General features: G+C 36.5%; 1 protein-coding gene across 1 annotated transcript in view; it reads left to right on the top strand.

Moving 5' to 3' along the window:
- Thsd7a (thrombospondin type 1 domain containing 7A) overlaps positions 1 to 17,596 on the top strand; it is a 200,063-nt gene that overhangs the window by 107,512 nt on the left and 74,955 nt on the right. The window contains exon 7 of the mRNA XM_090333170.1: positions 14,036 to 14,270. Coding sequence (XP_090189296.1) covers positions 14,036 to 14,270 — 235 coding nt within the window. The remainder of the gene's footprint in view (positions 1 to 14,035; positions 14,271 to 17,596) is intronic.

Genomic DNA, 17,596 nt, shown 5'->3' with positions numbered 1-17,596 from the left:
AGTCTTAAATAATGGGGGCTGAGGATATGGCTTAGATGTACAATGCTTGTCTAGCATGCATTATGCCCTGGGTTCAATTCCTCAATGCCACAGAAACAGAAGCAGAAACACAGGTGGTGCTATGGCTCAAATGGAATGCTAGCCTTGAGGGGGGAAAAACATTAAATTATAAAGTAAAATAAAAAGGTATATTGACAATGGCTTCATATAAAAATATATAAACAGCTAAAAGAACTAAATCACTCCAAAACTAATCTTCAAAGAGACAACCATCTCATTAAAAGATAGGACAAAGACTTAAAGAGAGACATCTCTGAAAAAGACATGAGAATGGCCTATGACACATGAAGAAATGCTCCACATCTCTGGCCATAAAAGAAATGCAAATCAAAACATCTCTGAGATTTTACCTCACTCCAGTTGGAATGGCCATCATCAAGAAATCTAATAACAACATATGCTAGAGGGGATGTGGCCAGGAGGGATCACCACTGCACTGTTGGTAGGAGTGTAAACTCGTTCAACCACTATGGAAAGAAGTGTGGTGTTTCCTCAAAAGACTAAACATAGAGATCCCCTAGAACCCAACAATTCCACTACTTGGTATTTATCCAATCTTCCAGAAACAAGGACATTCATAATGAAATGGAAGGACTTGGAAAAAATCATATTAAGTGATAAGCCAGATCCAAAGGAACATAGGCTCAATGTTTTCCCTCATTTTTAATAATTAGTACACACCTAGGACTCCTAGCAAAGGATTGCAATAGAGCAAAACCTAGATACACAACACCATATAGGATGAGGCTAAATGAAAGGACCTCCAGGATATGGAAACAAGAGCCATATAATGTGGGATTGTTGTTCTTAATGTACTATTTATTTCTAATCTCTTCTGTTGTCCCTTAGTTATTCTCACATTATTACAGTATCTTACCTTGTTACCTGGTATATTGTATATGCGATTATTTGTTTATTTGAAATAGGAAAGGGAAGGGGAGAAAACAAAATTAGGGGAGGGGTTTGGGGGTATTACCTTCTATCTGGTGAATATAATTGTAACCCTTCTATTACAATAAAAAACTGAAAAAATGTATATTGAATTATTTTAATTTTTTATTTTTTATTGTCAGAGTAATTTATAGAGGGGTTACAGTTACATTCACCAGAAATGTATTCTGAATTTAAGTCAAAACATTAAGATTAGGTATTTAGGTGTTTTAATTTATGAGCATGTAGTCAAGTCCTCAAAAAGTAGCTCATTTAAAAAGAGGAAAATGTTCAAATTGATTTCCACTCAGTATAACTTTTGAATTCTCATTATCTCAACATTAATTAGAGTAAAAATGACAGATTTATTTTTGCAAAGTTCAGAATGACCTGATATAACTTCATCAACCAAATATCAGTGTGCTTGCCTTACAGAAAGAACAGATGCTGACTGAAATCAAATTGGGCCAATTTTTCTCAAATAATTAGTAGTCTTCAAAAAGTATATTTTAACAATAAAAACATGGAGCAATATTTCTGTTTTTAGCCTGTTCATTCTTAGTTGTAGATAAATGATTTCCATTCTAATATCTCAGGAGTGCCCACACTTCCGAAAAGAATTCTGGAATCCAAGGTCTTGTATATATACATTTGTGTGTGTGTGTGTGTGTGTGTGTGTGTGTGTGTGTGTGTGTGTGTGTGTACATATATACACATACATATTCCTAACTCTGGTTTCTAAGCAAATTTTAGTGCTTCCTTGCCTACTCACTGTTGACCTCAAAAGGCATTGTTGCTTCTATTTATCCCTACATGTCCACCATGCAGGATTTATGTAAGCAGCAGAGGAGAAAGTCATCCTCCATTCATCAGCACTCTGTAGACTGTTCTAGTGCTAATTCTCTCTGCTTCAGTTCTCCCAAAGCATACACTTGGCAGTGTACTATTCACCCAGCTATAACATGCTGTCAAAAGGACTTGAACTGCAGCATCAGGCATTGTTACCAAAAACTTCCAATCTACTTATAATATTTGCTAGGTCCTTTTCCTATCCTTGCTACCAATGATTTTCTTGCAGGCCATGTGACTGTATCAGTATTGCTCATCCTCAAGATCAAACCTGTTTGCATGTCTTTGGTTTCTTTCACTTAGATAATGTGTACTGCCTTCTCTGCCATCTGAGAACTCTGCTTCTCAGCATACTGACTTCAAACTTACTTCAATGCATTTTTCTTCTTGAAACATTTTTTTCAGTCTCCAAAAAGCAATAGCATTTTACTTCTTTCAATCCAAATTATACCTAATACCTCCATTTCTTTTTCATTATTTTATTTTTATTGTAATGTATAGAGGGGTTACAGTTATATTTGTCAGATAAAGGGTGAATTACTTCTCACACATTGATACCCCTTCTCATATTTTTTGTCCCCATTTCCCTCCTTTGTTACCTTGTATATTGTATACAATATACAATATCTGACGTTGTTACCTTGTATATTATTGTATTCAATATACAAGGTAACAACGTCAGATATTGTAACAATATGAACTTAACCAAAGGGCAACAAAAGAAAAACAACCCAGTACATTAATAACAACAATCACATAATATATTGCTCTTATTTCCATATCCTAGAGATCCTTTCATATTGCCTCATCCTATATAACCTTATGTATCTAGGTTTTGAGATATTGTAATCCTCTGCTAAGAGGGTCCTAAGTTTGTACTAATCACTACAAGTGAGGGAAACCATTGAGCCTATGTTCCTTTGTGTCTGGCTTACTTCACATGCTATAGTTTTTTCCAAGTCTTTCCATTTCGTTATGAATGGGGTAATGTCAGTCTTTCTGATGATAGCATAGAATTCCATTGTGTATAAATACCACATCTTTGTAATCCAATCACCTACTGTGGGGCATCTGGGCTGGTTTCATATCTTTGCTGTGGCTAATACCTCTCTTTCTTATTATAATTAAGGCATTCCGATTACAATTATACTCATTTGTATATTGGTATTACCCTGCACCTTTCTGACTTTACTCCCCACATTATAGAATTCTTAGAATTAACCAGAACTATTTCTAACGTCTCTGGTGTTCTGTGAAGCATTGTGTTTCAGGTTCCATATGTCCTTTCTGTTTGATGAAGGGCTGGAAATCTAAACAGTTGTATTAGTACAAAGCATGTGTTAGATGGCACTGTAGCTCTTTTGCTCAGGCCAGTGCTCTACCATTTTGAGCCACAGCATCACTTCTAGATTTCTAGAAGTTAATTGGATATGAGAATCTCACGAAATTTCCTGCCCAGGCTCGCTTTGAACTGTTATACTCGGATCACAGCCTCTTGAGTAGATACGAATGCAGGCTTCAGTCACCAGCACCAGGCAAAGTAGAACATTTGAAAATACACCTATTATAAATCCTTCCATAGATCACATTTTATAATTTCTCCAGGACTATAAGAGTATAACCAGATGTCTAGAATTAGATGTCTAGATGTCTAGAATTAAAACTTCACATAGATAATAGATACACTAAATAATATATTTATCAATTGTTCCACCGTAAAATGATTCCCCAAATAACACAAACGTACTGCTGAGCCTCATTAGTTCAAACCACACTTAAAACTTGTTGTTATACTTCTCTAAAGAAATAAGAATGGCCTATAGACACATGAAGAAATGCTCAACATCTCTGGTCATAAAGGGTATCAATGTTTGTGAAGTTATGCACCTTCTAGCTGGTGAATAAAATGTAACCCTTCTGTTCATCACAATAAAAAAATATTTAATAAAAAAAGAAATGCAAATCAAAACAACTCTAAGATTCCACCTCACTCCAGTTAGAATGGACAGGATAAAGAAATCTAATGCAACAGATACTGGAGGGGATTTGCCCAGGAGGGATCATTACTACACTGTTGGTGTGAGTGCAAATTCATTCAACCACTATAAAAAGCAGTATGGCAGTTCCTCAAAAGACAAAATACAGAACTCCCCTATGACCAGCAATTCCACTACTTGGCATTTACCCAATCGTCCAGAAACAAGGACATACTAAATCCACTAGCACAACAATGTTCACTGCAGCACTATTCACCATAGCAAAGATATGGAACCAACCTAGATGTCCCTCAGTTGATGAGTGGATCAACAAGATGGGGTATTTATACACGATGTTTTGATTGGCATTTCTTTTATGGCCAGAGTTGTCAAGCATTTCTTCATATGTCTATAGGCCATTCTTATTTTTTCTTCAGAGAAGACTCTTTAAGTCTTTGGCCCATCTATTAATGGGATGGTTGTTTATTTGGAGATTAGTTTTGGAGTGATTCAATTTTTGAGCTGTTGATATATTTTAGATATGAGGCCTTTGTCCATTGTATGGTTAGTGCAGATCTTCTCCCACTCTAGTCTTTCTAGTTAATTTGCTAGCTATGTCCTTTGCCTTACAGAAGCTCTGCAGTTTAATACAGTCCCACTTTTCCAGACTTTCTCAAATTTCTTGTGTTTCTTGCTCCTTATTAAGAAAGATTCAACCTGTTCCAAGGAGACCTAGTGTATTTCCTATTCCTTCTTGTGAAGTTTTTAGTGTATCTTCTTTTACCTCACGGTCTTTGGTTCATTTGGAGTTAATACTGGTGCAGGGCGATAAAGAACGATCCAACGTTAGTTTTCTGCAGGTGCTTAACCAGTTCTGCCAGCACCACTTGTTGAAGAGGCTGTCTTTCTTCCATTCTATTTTTTTGGCTCCCTTATCAAAGATTAGGTGTGGGTTAATATCTGGGTCCTCAGTTCTATTCTATTGGTCTTCAGGACGTTCTTGTACCAGTACCAAGCTGTTTTGGTCACTACAGTTCCGTGATAGAGTCTAAAGTTTGGTATTGAAATTCCTCCTGCGCTGTTCTTTCTGCTAAGAATTGTTTTTGCTATACTGTGTCTTTTAATATTCCATGTAAAATTTTGAATTCCCTCTTCTATTTCTTTGAAGAATGACATTGGGATATTGGTGCGTATTGCATTGAATTTGTAGATAGCCCTTGGCAAGATTGCCATTTTCATAATGTTAATTCTTCAAATCCAGGAACATAGGAGTTTTTCCATTTCCTCAGTTCTGCTTTGATTTCCTTTTTCAGAGTTTTAAAGTTTTCATCAAAAAGGTCCTTTACATTCTTAGTTAAGTTAATTCCTAGGCACCTTTTTTTTAGGCGATTGCAAAAGGAGTTCCTTTCCTAATTGTTGCCTCGTTCCTCTCATTTTGGCATATAGAAAGGTGGTTGATGTATGAGGTTTAATTTTATACCCTACTATCTTGCCAAAATTTTGAATCAGGTCAAGCAGCTTGGGAGTGGAGTCTACAGGGTTCTTTAAATACAGAATCATCTCATTTGCAAAGAGGGAAAGTTTCACTTCCTCTCTCCCTATTTGGATCCACTTCATCCTTGCCCTTGCCTTATTGCTCTGGCTAGGAATTCTAATACTATGTTAAAGAGGAGTGGAGAAGTAGACATCCTTGTCTCATTCCTGACTTTAGAGGGAATGGCTTTAGCTTTTCGCCTTTAAACATAATGCTAGGTGTGGGTTTTTTATACACAGCCTTTATTATACTGAGGAATGTTCCATTGATTCCTAGTTTCTCCAGAGCTTTTAACATAAGGGGGTGTTGGATCTTGTCAAATGCCTTTTCTGCATCTATTGAGACAATCATGTGATTCTTGTCCTTGCTCCTGTTGATGTGTTGAATTATATTAATTGATTTGCATACGTTGAACCTGCTTTGCATTCCTGTGATGAATCCTGTTTGATCATAGTGTATAATTTTTTTGATGAGTTGCTGAAGATGGTTGGCCAGTATTTTGTTGAGAAGTTTTACATCAATATTCATCAAAGAAATGGGTCTATAGTTCTCTTTCTTTGATGAATCTCTGTCTGGTTTTGGGATGAGGGTTATACTGGCTTCATAGAATGAGTTTGGCAAAGAGCCTTCATTTTCAAGAAGCTCTTTCGTTGAAGAACTTGGGGTGTATTGGTGTGAGCTCTGCTTTGAAGACCTTATAGAATTCAGCTGGGAATCTATCTGGCCCTGGGCTTTTCTTGGATGGAAGGTCTTTTACTGACATTTCTATTTGGTTGAAATAGTTCTGTTTAGTTGGATTAGGTCTTCTTGGTTCAGTGTGAGTATGTTAATATTGGCTATAAATATATCCATTTCTTCTAGATTCTCAAATTTGTTGGCATAAAGGTTTGAAAAGTATTCACTCATGATGCTCTGGATCTTGGTAATTTCTGTTGTGATATTACATTCTCATCTGTGATTTTGATTATTTGGGTGTGCTCCTTTTTTGGGTAAGATTTTCTAAGGGTCTGTCAATTTTGTTAATTTTCTCAAAGAACCAACTCTTTGTTTTGTTGATTCTTTCTATAGTTTTTTGGACTCCAATTCATTTAATTCTGCTTTGATTTTAATAAATTGCTTTTTTCAACTGGGATTAGGGTTGGTTTGTCACTCTTTTTCCAAGAGCTTAAGTGTGACTTTAAATTGTTGGTTTGTTATTTTTCCAATTTGTTAATGTAAGCACTCAGAGCTATAAATTTTCTTCTGAGTGCTACCTTTGCTATGTCCCAAAGGAGCTGGTATTTTGTGTGCTCCTTTTTGTTAAATTTCATAAACTGTTGAATTTCTGTCCTGATCTCCTATATGACCATTGGTTATTCAACAATGTGTTGTTCCATCTCCATGAGTTATAGGGTTTTTGTTGGTGGAGTTTGGTGTTCAGTTCCAATTTGATGCCTTTGTGGTCTGAGAGAATGCAGGGGAATCATTTCAGTGTTTCTGAATCTGCACAGGTTTGCTTTACGCCCTAAAATGTGGTCTATTTTGGAATGTTCCATGTGCTGCTGAAAAAAATGTATAATGTGATATTGCTTGATGGAATAATCTGCAGATGTCTGTTAGATCTAGTTGGTCTATACAGTTGTTCATTCTGAGGTTTTTCTGTTGAGTTTTTCCCTGGTTGATCTGTCTATAGGTGAGAGTGTGTGTTATAGTCACCAACAATCACTGTGTTTGGGATTAGGTGTGTAAATATTTAGGATGGCTATGTCCCCCTTCATTAGTATGTAATAACCTTCTTTGTGTTTTCTCACTAATTTTAGTTTGAAGTCTATTTTATCTGTTATGAGGATGGCAACTCCAGCCTGTTTATGGGGGCCGTTAGCTTGATAAACTTTATTCCAACCTCTCACTTTCAGAAGATGTTTGGTTTGGGGAGCAAGATGTGTCTCTTGAAGACAGCAGAATGATGGATCTTGCTTTTTGATCCAACTAGACAGTCTAGGCCATTTAATTGGAGAGTTAAGTGCATTGACATTGGGAGTTTGGATTGAAAACTATTTACTAGTTCCTGCCCTTTTTAGAAGCTTTCTTAGGGCCTGTGGCTTGACAGTCCTTGCAGTACTTAGCTGGTATGATTTTTAGGTGCCATTTCTTTATCAGTACCACGTTTGTGTTGGTTTTCAATGTGTAGAACATCTTTGAGAATTTTCTGTAATGCTGGTTTGGTTGCTATGTAATGTTGCAACTTTTCCTTGGAATGAAAGGTTTTTATTGTTCCCTCAGTTATGAATGTGAGCTTAGCTGGTACAGTATTCTTGGTTGGTTGTTATTTGTCTTAAGGGCCTGACATATATCCTTCCAATCTCTTCTTGTTTACATGGTCTCTGCAGAGAAATCTGGGGTTATTCTGATTTGTTTTCCTTCTCTTCTGCCTGGCTGCTTTTAGGATCTTTTCTTTGGTCTCTATTGATCCTGTTTGGATTATAATGTGCGGTGGGATGTACTTTTCCTGTCAGGACTGTTTGGGGTTCTAAAAGCTTCTTGTATCTGGTTGGGCCTGCCCTTCTGGATATTTGGGAAGTTCTCTGAGATGATTCCCTGAAGCATATTTCCAATACCATTGACCTCTTTCTCGAGAGTTTCTTTAATACCAATTAACCTTAAATTAGGTTTCTTAATTGTATCTTGGACCTCCTGAAGCATTCTCTCATATTTCTTAGATTTGGTTTGAGTAATTTTCTGTTCTTTCTCTATAAAAAGTAGATTATCTTCAATTTGTTGGGAACTTTTCACCTCTTTTGAGCTCGTGGCCCTTATTTGGTGTTGGTCATTTTAGCCTCATGTGCTGTTTCACGTGGCATAACTGGGTTCTCCCATGTGCATGCTCTTAGCCCATGTGCGGCCTTTCCAGCTTGGCCCAACCCAGCGACTTAACCTAAGACCTGCCTTGGCCCTTGGTAGCAATGTCGTAGTTATTTTCTATTGGTTCTCTCTTCTTCCTCTTTCCTACTTCTGCTTTTCCCCAAAGTATTTAACTATGTGCCTGACACAATAAACTTGAAATCCTATTGTGCTTTCACGGCGTGTTTTTTTCCGGTCATTGGGTGGTGGACTGAGCTGTCGACTCTTACCCTCTTGCTCCGCTCCTTGGGACTGCAGCTGACCCTGGCTGTCCCTCTTATACTGGTGTTGCTAGAGAGCAAGACAAAACTGGAGATTCTTTCTTCTTCATTGTCTAACCTGCAATCAATACTTTGTACTTTATTCTTCATATGCCTCCCTTCCAATTGCTCATTTTTGATACCTTGCATCTCTTGTTTTAGATCTTGTATGGACTTCTTTATCTCCTTGATTTCCATTTGAGTGGTTAACTCAGTAGATTTACTCTCATTGGACATTTGTTGGAATTCAGTCATTTTTTTGTTTGTGGATTCTATGAATTAGTCCATTTTTCTTTGTAAATCCTTTATTATGGCCTCCTTTATGGCTTCCTCACGTTCAAGTATCACCTTCTTTATGTTTTCATATCATTTAGATATGGCTTCCTCACGTATCTCTTTCTGTATGGTTTCAATCTTTTCATTAATGATGTTTATCAATTGCATTTATATAGCATTTAGAGGACTCTTCTCTAGCTTTGCCATTTATATTGGGTGGGAGATGCTATTCCTTGATTTGCCATTTTTCTTGATTTTCTTGTTCTGCCCATTTGAAAATGGAAGCAAGATTAATACTGCACAAGATTACAATTTTTAAGATATAACCAACCTAGAGCTCTTTAGCTGGCCAGACAATAGATGTTCACAATTTTAGAATGGTAATATCACTCTCTCTCTCTTTGTGCACTGAGAGACAAATCTAATACCACCACTGATCACTCAATCCAATTTAAGTCCCTCTAGACCTGCAGTATTATTGAACACCTAGATATACATATTGCTCAAAAACCATTAACTGTAGATCCATGCATTATAAAAGTTAAAGGATGAACAGAGGACCAGAGATAGAAAAATAGTATAAAAAACAAGAAGGGAGGTAAGAAAAGAGTAACATAGGGTGTAAGATTAATATAGTAATGAAGAAAAGGGATAGAGTGAGGATAACTGACCGAAGGTAATAGAAAGCTAAAATAGTTGAGTACAGAATTTAGAAGAAATAAGATAAAATTTATGAAAATAAGAAGAGTAATAAGAAGAAGGTATGACTGTTGGTGGGAGTGCAAACTCGTTCAACCACTATGGAAAGCAGTATGGTGGTTCCTCAAAAGGCTAAACATAGAGCTCCCCTATGACCCAGCAATCCCACTACTTGGCATTTACCCAACCATCCAGAAACAAGGGCATACTAAATCCACTAGCACAACAATGTTCATTGCAGCATTATTCACCATAGCAAAGATATGGAACCAACCTAGATGTCCCTCAGTTGATGAGTGGATCAACAAGTTGTGGTATTTGTACACAATGGAATTCTATGCTGCTGTCAGAAAGAATGACATCACCCCATTTGTTGGGAAATGGAAGGCTTAGAAAAAATCATATTAAGTGAAGTAAGCCAGACTCAAAGGAAATTAGGCTCAATGGTTTCCCTCATTTGTCATAATCAGTAGAAACCTTGGGCTCTACTAGCAGAGATCTGCAATAGAGCAAAATCTTGATACATAAGGCCATATAGTATGAAGCTAATTGAAAGGACCTCCAGGATATTGAAACAAAAGCCATATAATGAATGATTGTTGTCCTTAATGTACTATGTTGTCTCTCATCTCCTTTGCTGTCCCTTGGTTATCTCATATTGTTATAGTATCTCACTTTGTTTTATGGTATATTGAATTTATTTGTATTTGGTTATTTGAAATATGATAGGGAAGGGGGGGAAACCAAGAGGGGTGGGAGGTGTGGGGGGGAGGGTAATGGGGACCAAGACATGTGAAAGGGTATCAATGTATGTGAATTAATGCACCTTCTATCTGGCAAATATCATGTAACCCTTTTACTAATTACAATTTAAAAAAAGAAAAAAAAGAAGAAGGTATGAAGAAGAGAGGAAGGTATATATAGGAGAGATCAATGATAAAAATTTAAAAAGAGTAAAAATATACAACAAAAAAAAGAAAAAAGGTGGGGGGAGATCACACACATTGTGAGATCTTAGACAAGAAATACTAGGGTTAAGAACCAACAGATTAAAAAGCAGGTGACTGTATCAATATAAATATCTTTTGAATCCAGTCTGTACCCAGTGCTGTCACTGTTTCTAGGGATGACAGAAAGAAAGTGAAAAAAAAATGGAAAGAATCATAACATTAAAAAAAAAGATGTAGGTAAAATGGCAAAAAAAAATAAGAACATATAAAAATGCAAATGAAAAAAGGTAGAAAAAAAGGGAGAATTCTTTCAGTATTTTTTTATTTTTGGTGGGCCGGGTGGGAACTGTGTCTCCACTAAATTTCAGGATCCAAACCCTTCAAAAAGTCTTTTTCTCTTGCGATTTGGCTTTGCGGTTTTTCTGATCAGTTTGCTTGATTGGGCCGGAAAAAAAAAAAAAAAAACAGTGGAGCCACAAGCAGGAATGCGGCCCTGCCCAAGGGGAGGAACTTCTGTGAGTGCTGGAGCAGACATCCGGCTAAGCAGACATCTGGCTAAGTTGCCTCTGGGAAATCCTTTGCCCTTTTGAATGATGGCGCAGCCAGCACCGCTTCCCAGGCTCCAGTTGGTTTGGCAGGGTTTTTGCCAGCAGTCAAGATGGTGCTGCTCTCGGCAGGGGAGGGGAGGGGATTCCTTCCCAATGCTGTTCCTGGAGCAGAAGTGGAAACATCCTTAAACCATAAGGGTTTTGTGGATGAATAAAGTACTAACAAATTGAGCAACAAGTTCTTCTGATATCCTGCATTTAGAAGTGTAAATAGTTTTACTTTCATAATTGACGTCAAAACTATTCCTTTGACTAGAATCTGGGCTTCCTCAATTTGTCATTATTGTGGTAATTGCATCATTTAAACAATTTGCTGATCCACTAATATTTTTTAACTCATGTGGCAGTTGTGGACACAGAATGAGTCCCTTCCTGTGAATGGGGCAATATTTATAATGGGGCTACTATATGAGAAAGTATGCCAGAATATTGATCGCACACCACATTTTTGTCTTTTCTTTTTTATTGTCAGGGTAATGTATAGAAGGGTTACAGTGATACTTATCAGGTAGTAGGTGCATTACTTCTCACACATTGATAACCTTTCTCATGTTTTTGTACCCATTTCCCTCCCCCTTCTCTCTCCTAATCATCTTGTTTCCCTTTCCTATTTCAAATAAACAAATAAATATATATATATATATATATACAACATACCAAATAACAAAGTCAGATACAGTAACAATATGAGATTAATCATAAGGGCAAAAACAAAGAGAAGAGAAATAACATAGTACATTATGAACAACAATCATACAAGATGAAGCTCTTGTTTGCATATCCTAGAGATCCTTTCATTTAGTTTGATCCTATATAACCTTACGCACCTAGGTTTTGAGATATCCACACTTCATTTTCTTGATTAAAAGGTACATGCCTCGCCCTATGACATCTCTGAAGTTATTATAACTTATATTTTACACATTTTAAAACTACTGTAGCCAAGCAATAGTTTCAACATAGTTGTCATTGCTTATATCTGTGAACTTCATTGTTCCTACAGGAAATACCAAGTCTATGATGTTTCTGCCAGTAACAGGCAATCAAAAATAACTAAAGGCAACTTGAGGAAAGAAAATAAATGCTAGTTTCTTAAGACTTTATTGACACCTTCTGGAGCAACAGTATCAAACCAACAGACAAATATCAGTAGCTGCAAGAAAACTCTGGGATAAACAAGTCTTTTAAATCTTTATAGAAAGGAAATATTTTACTGTAGGGAGACCCTCTCTCAAAGAACCAAAAAATAAAAGCAAAAAGAGTTGAATTGTAATGGGTGCATAAATTGCTTTTTCTAAAAAGCCCTGACTATTTAGGCCCATAAGTTAAGAAAAAGCTTAGAGGAGAAAAGCTTGGCATTCATTTCTGCCTTCATTTTTTCATCTGCCTTTGTTCCAAACCATTCTAGATTCATACAGAAAAAAATGGTACTGATGATTATATTTTTATGACAAAACTGAGATCCAAACTACCTTGAAGAACCAGTAGAACCTTGAAGGACAGATTCTATACTCCAAAGATGGATGAATACATATGTTCTGTATTCCCACGGCTATTTATACCTAAATAAAAATACTTCCTCTGTACTTCAAAAAATTAAGTATTATCAACATTCTTGATGTAACAGATGATGAAATCTTGAAGGAGTACACAAACTTCAATACGTGTAAACTAAAAAGTAACTAAAAAGATTTGAACTCTGAATGTAGAGAAGTATTTGGAATACCTTTATTATTTCTGGAAGCGTGATATAACAAAACTATGCAATTAAGTCATCAGAAGTTATTTTACTAACTATATGAAAATTGGAGTTGAGCAGAAAGCACTGTATGATAATTTCATTTGCAAGCATTCTACTTTTGTGGGAGATACACCCGACATGGTGAAGCAATGTATACACAATAATTTCTAGGATTTGAAAAAACAGAGTATCATTACTTTTGGCCTTTTCAATAATGTACTCAATGATGATAAAATGATCATTTCTAACACCTCTGATTCTAATCACCATAATGCCTAACATGTTAAAATAATGTTTTAAGGTTTGAAATATACTGCAAAGAAAAACAGGAAAGCAAAACAGTTTATGCAGGACATGTTTGGGAACTAGTACTAATAAAAGGGGCAAGGTTAGCAGAGAAGTTGAATGAAGGTGAGCATTTTGAGACTATAGAGAAATTAAACCTTTTGAAATTTCTTCAAGGAGAGGAATAGGTCATGAAGGAAAGAGACTGGGGAATGCTTGACCAGGGACTATTTGATGTATCAATGGACATCAGATGGATGGATGCATGCATGGATTCATGGATACATGGCTAGATGGATAGGTGGATAAATGTATATGTCACAAGAAGACTCCCTTTGTGTAACCAAATCTATGCTAATGAAAATTATTGGGGCTGGGAGTGTTGTCTAGTGGTAAGAGTGCTTGCCTAGCATGTATGAAGCCCTGGGTTCGATTCCTTGGTTCCACATACTCAGAAAAAGCCAAAAGTGGTGCTGTGACTCAAGTGTTGGAGTGCTAGCCTTGAGAAGGCCGAAGGACAGGGCCCAGACCCTGAGTTCAAGTCCAGGACTGGCAAATAAACAACTAATAATAATAAATAAATAAAAAGTCTTCAATGACTTCGTTCAGATAACATTTGAAATGTCACTGTGTTTCCTTCATCCAGAGAGTCTCAATTTGTCTGTTTCTCTGGTCGGCAATTAACAGGCTTCATCGAACTCTATGTTCCATTTCTCTAGGGAAATTGAAATGGTCTTTCTTAAGGCTCTCCATAGTCTTTAAAAGTGAATCTAATTTCTACTACCTTTTATTTGTATATTTTTTAGCTCATGGCACATGAGGTCAGATTAAAATGTAACTGCCTTCCTACCTGGGTGCTAGTATCATATAGTATGTGCTCAATGAACAGTAGATCAGTGTTCATAGCCAGATTATTTCCAGTAAACAGTAAATGGTAAGGTTATGGCTGACCCTCTGTCTAATCTGTTATTGGTCCATTTTTTTTAGGAGGAGTCCGCTGTCCCAATAGCAGTGCTTTACAAGAGGTACGCAGCTGTAATGAGCATCCTTGTACTGTGTACCACTGGCAAACTGGACCATGGGGACAGTGCATCGAGGACACCTCAGTGTCATCCTTCAACACAACTACAACTTGGAATGGCGAGGCCTCATGCTCTGTTGGCATGCAGACACGAAAAGTCATCTGTGTGAGAGTCAACGTGGGCCAAGTGGGACCCAAGAAGTAAGGGCTCTAGAATGACAGCAGTAAATTCTGTGGTCAACCATGCAGAGGATTGGTTCAGGCTTTCCTTCCTGCATGAAATGGAACATTTTGATTCTTGTCACACCTGTCCCCAAGCTTAGGATTTGTTTGTTTTGAATGTTGGCTGCTGCTAAGGCTGTAACAGCCTCATGGTCTTGTACCTGGGATCTATAAATTCTGTGGAAATCTATCTAGTAGCCACTTTCTATTTAATGGCATCACTCCCTTCTTTATAAAGCTCAGGAGAAGATGGAGGAAGTGCTTGCTGTTTGGCTGATCGATGTGCACAGTACACAGAATTCTCCCTCCATAGGGCAGCTATAACCTCTTAACTAACTATCCAGAGGCAATAGAAGCTGCCACTCTACTTTAATTTGGTTCACTTTCTATGATCCACCTTTCATATTGCCTAGAAAATGCTTTACTAAAAAATATTGAAGCCAAACTTACTCTGTCTCTCAGTTGTTAAATGAATGAGCCATTTTCTGCTCAGAGAAAGCCTTAGGACAGCACAAAAGTGTTACCATTTTCTCATGGTTGTTAACAGCACTGTAATAACAAGGCATACAATAGACTAAGGTGAGAACAAAGAACTGGAGATCTGCTGTATTGTAGGTGCCTTGTCAGAACTGTACAAATAAATCACTAGTAGCATTATCAATTATCAGTTAGTTTAACCAAAGTTGAAATTATTGTCCTTTGAGGGAGAGTATACTCTGTGTCTTTACATTTAGACACTAGGCAAAACTCCTGGCCCAGAAATTGTTATTTTTTGTTAAGAATTGAAGATACCTGGGCCAGGAGTTTGGCCTAGTGGTAGAGTGCTTGCCTAGCATGCACGAAGACCCAGGTTCGATTCCTTGGTACCACATACATGGAAAAAAATGGTGCTGGGAATGGTGCTGAGGCTCAAGTGGTAGAGCTCTAACCTTGAGAAAGTCCAAAGACAGTGCTCAGGCCCTGAGCTCAAGCCTAGGACTGGCAAAAAAAAAATAATAATTGAAGATACCTCTTAATGTTCCAAGAAAGTGAAAGTAATTGATCTGACGTATGGAAAAGTCCACCATGGGGGACAAATAAGAACCTTTGAGAGTTGTTTTCATCTGGATAGGGCTCCAGACATGAGAGCTATGTAACCCATGCTTTGTTTATATCATTTGACATTCAAAAACATACTAGAAATATATACCAAATGATATTTGGATCAAATAAGAGACTATTCCATATGTTTAATAAGTAACCACTAACCAATATTTTAATAGAACTTGTATTATGGTTATAATGATATGACTCAAAATTCATGTGTGGTACATTAAAATTCAGTGGAGTAACAGCAGGGTCTGGGAGTGCCCTGGTTATTTCAGAGGAATAACAAAGGGAGAAATACTGTGGATGAGGATGAATTATTGCACTAATCTGGCAGTATAATTCACCTTTTCTCTGTGAAATCCCTTTCTTAAGTTGCTATTAAAATGTTCTTCTCTTATACACACCACAGACTATTTTCTCTAGGTAATAGATATGCATGCATGCAATCCTATGTGTGAAAAAGTGTACTGGATTTATGATCATTTTATCATTCATAAGGAAGGGTGTCTCAAAGGCTCCCCATTAGACTTCACAATAACCAATCAGAATTTTCTTTGCCTCTACAGCAGTTTGTTCAGTAACCTAAACTCATCTATAGATTTGTTCAATCAAAGGCTAGGTAGACTTTCTCACTAAAATTCTAGAAAATTAAGTTAGTTACTATGAATTAAAACAAAACTGTTACTGCCCTTCCTCCTAAATGCTAGGTTAAATGCACTGAATGTTTTCCAATGCTGGTCATCTGAAACAAAAATGCAAATAGAAACCTTGTTTTAAAGTCTTCTTAGTAAAATAGATTACTATGAGATGGTAAAATCAATGTTATTGATCTTATCTATCCTCCCAAGAAAAAGACTTCAGCTCCTGTAGCATCTGTTTAAATTGACCTTGAATAAGATTTGGGGGAGAGAATCAATTCCTTGATTTAAACTGCAAACACTAAACACAAACAATATAGGGAAGAAAAAAAGTTGCATGTAGACTGAACCAATTGCCTCACCAAAGGAAGTCTAAATTCATTTGATTGGATGTAATGTAGGCTGTGTAATTTATCTTTGTGTGTTCATTTAATGACTTCGTTGTAAGTAATTTTGTTCTCCACAGTTATCCAAGTATCTTGCTAGGGCTATTTCTAAACTAAAAGGATAATTAGAGATTGTCAATGTTAAACATTATAAATTCCATTGATTAATTTCAAGGTGGTCTTTGAAGAGCATGTGATTGAATAATGCCCTCCCATTGTCAGAGTTATAAAACTGCCTCCTTGCAAAGGAGAACTTTCAAAAATAATTACTTACCTTTAACTTCACAGTCTTTAAAGGATTAACTGGATCTTATGTGAGATTCTTGCCCTTCTCCTGTTTGAACAATGCAAGTTAATTGTAATTCTGGTCATTTGAAGTTTTTAAATTATAGCAATATATCAACCTCTATGATTTATATTTAAATTTCATCATTGGCTGTGACTGAAGAGTTATGCATTAAGAAATTCAAAGCTTATTCTCAACATAAACCAAAGAGATTGCTTAACTCTATGTATCTCTAATCTACTTCTAAACATACCAGATTTTCATTTTTTTAATTGAGTACTGGAGCTTGAGCTCAAGCTCTGGGTGTTAACCTTTTAGCTTTTTCTCACAACATTGGCACTCTACCACTTGAACCACAGCTCTACTTCTGGCTTTTAGCTGGTTAACTGTAGATAAAAGTCTCAGGGTGCATTGTCTCCTTGATATGTGGATATTAGATCTAAACAGTACAAGAGTGGTGATGCAATATTCAGATACCCAAGATTATGGACATGGTCTTAGAGATATAAATATAACTATATAGACATAAAAACCTATGAGATATATACTCTATAGACATAGTTACATAGATTGATATGTATCTATAACATACAAACACTCAGCTTAATTTTAATTATGTTCTAAAGTCTGTGTGCCAGTGGTTGCATATTGAGATTCCCTTGTTAAATACTTGTTTGTTAAACATGACATTTGAAATATTATGTAAAAATTAGTGTTAATAAAATCTTTTTTAAAAAACCCTCTACTAGAATAGATCACAGTATTAACCAAGGTTGTCTCCAGAGGTAAGAATTATGGATCATGTACATTTTCTCCTTATTCTATTATTCATTAAAAACCTTGTTTTGTGGAATAATAATTTGAGACAAAACCTATAAAGCTCTGATTGTGTTGTAAGAATTATTT

The sequence above is a fragment of the Megascapheus bottae genome, chromosome 5 (genome assembly GCF_031878675.1).
Source record: "Megascapheus bottae isolate mThoBot1 chromosome 5, mThoBot2.hap1, whole genome shotgun sequence".
In the NCBI taxonomy this organism is placed as follows: Eukaryota; Metazoa; Chordata; class Mammalia; order Rodentia; family Geomyidae; genus Megascapheus; species Megascapheus bottae.
The sequence above is the reverse complement of the archived record's forward strand: the minus strand, read 5'-3'. Positions and strand labels throughout refer to the sequence as shown.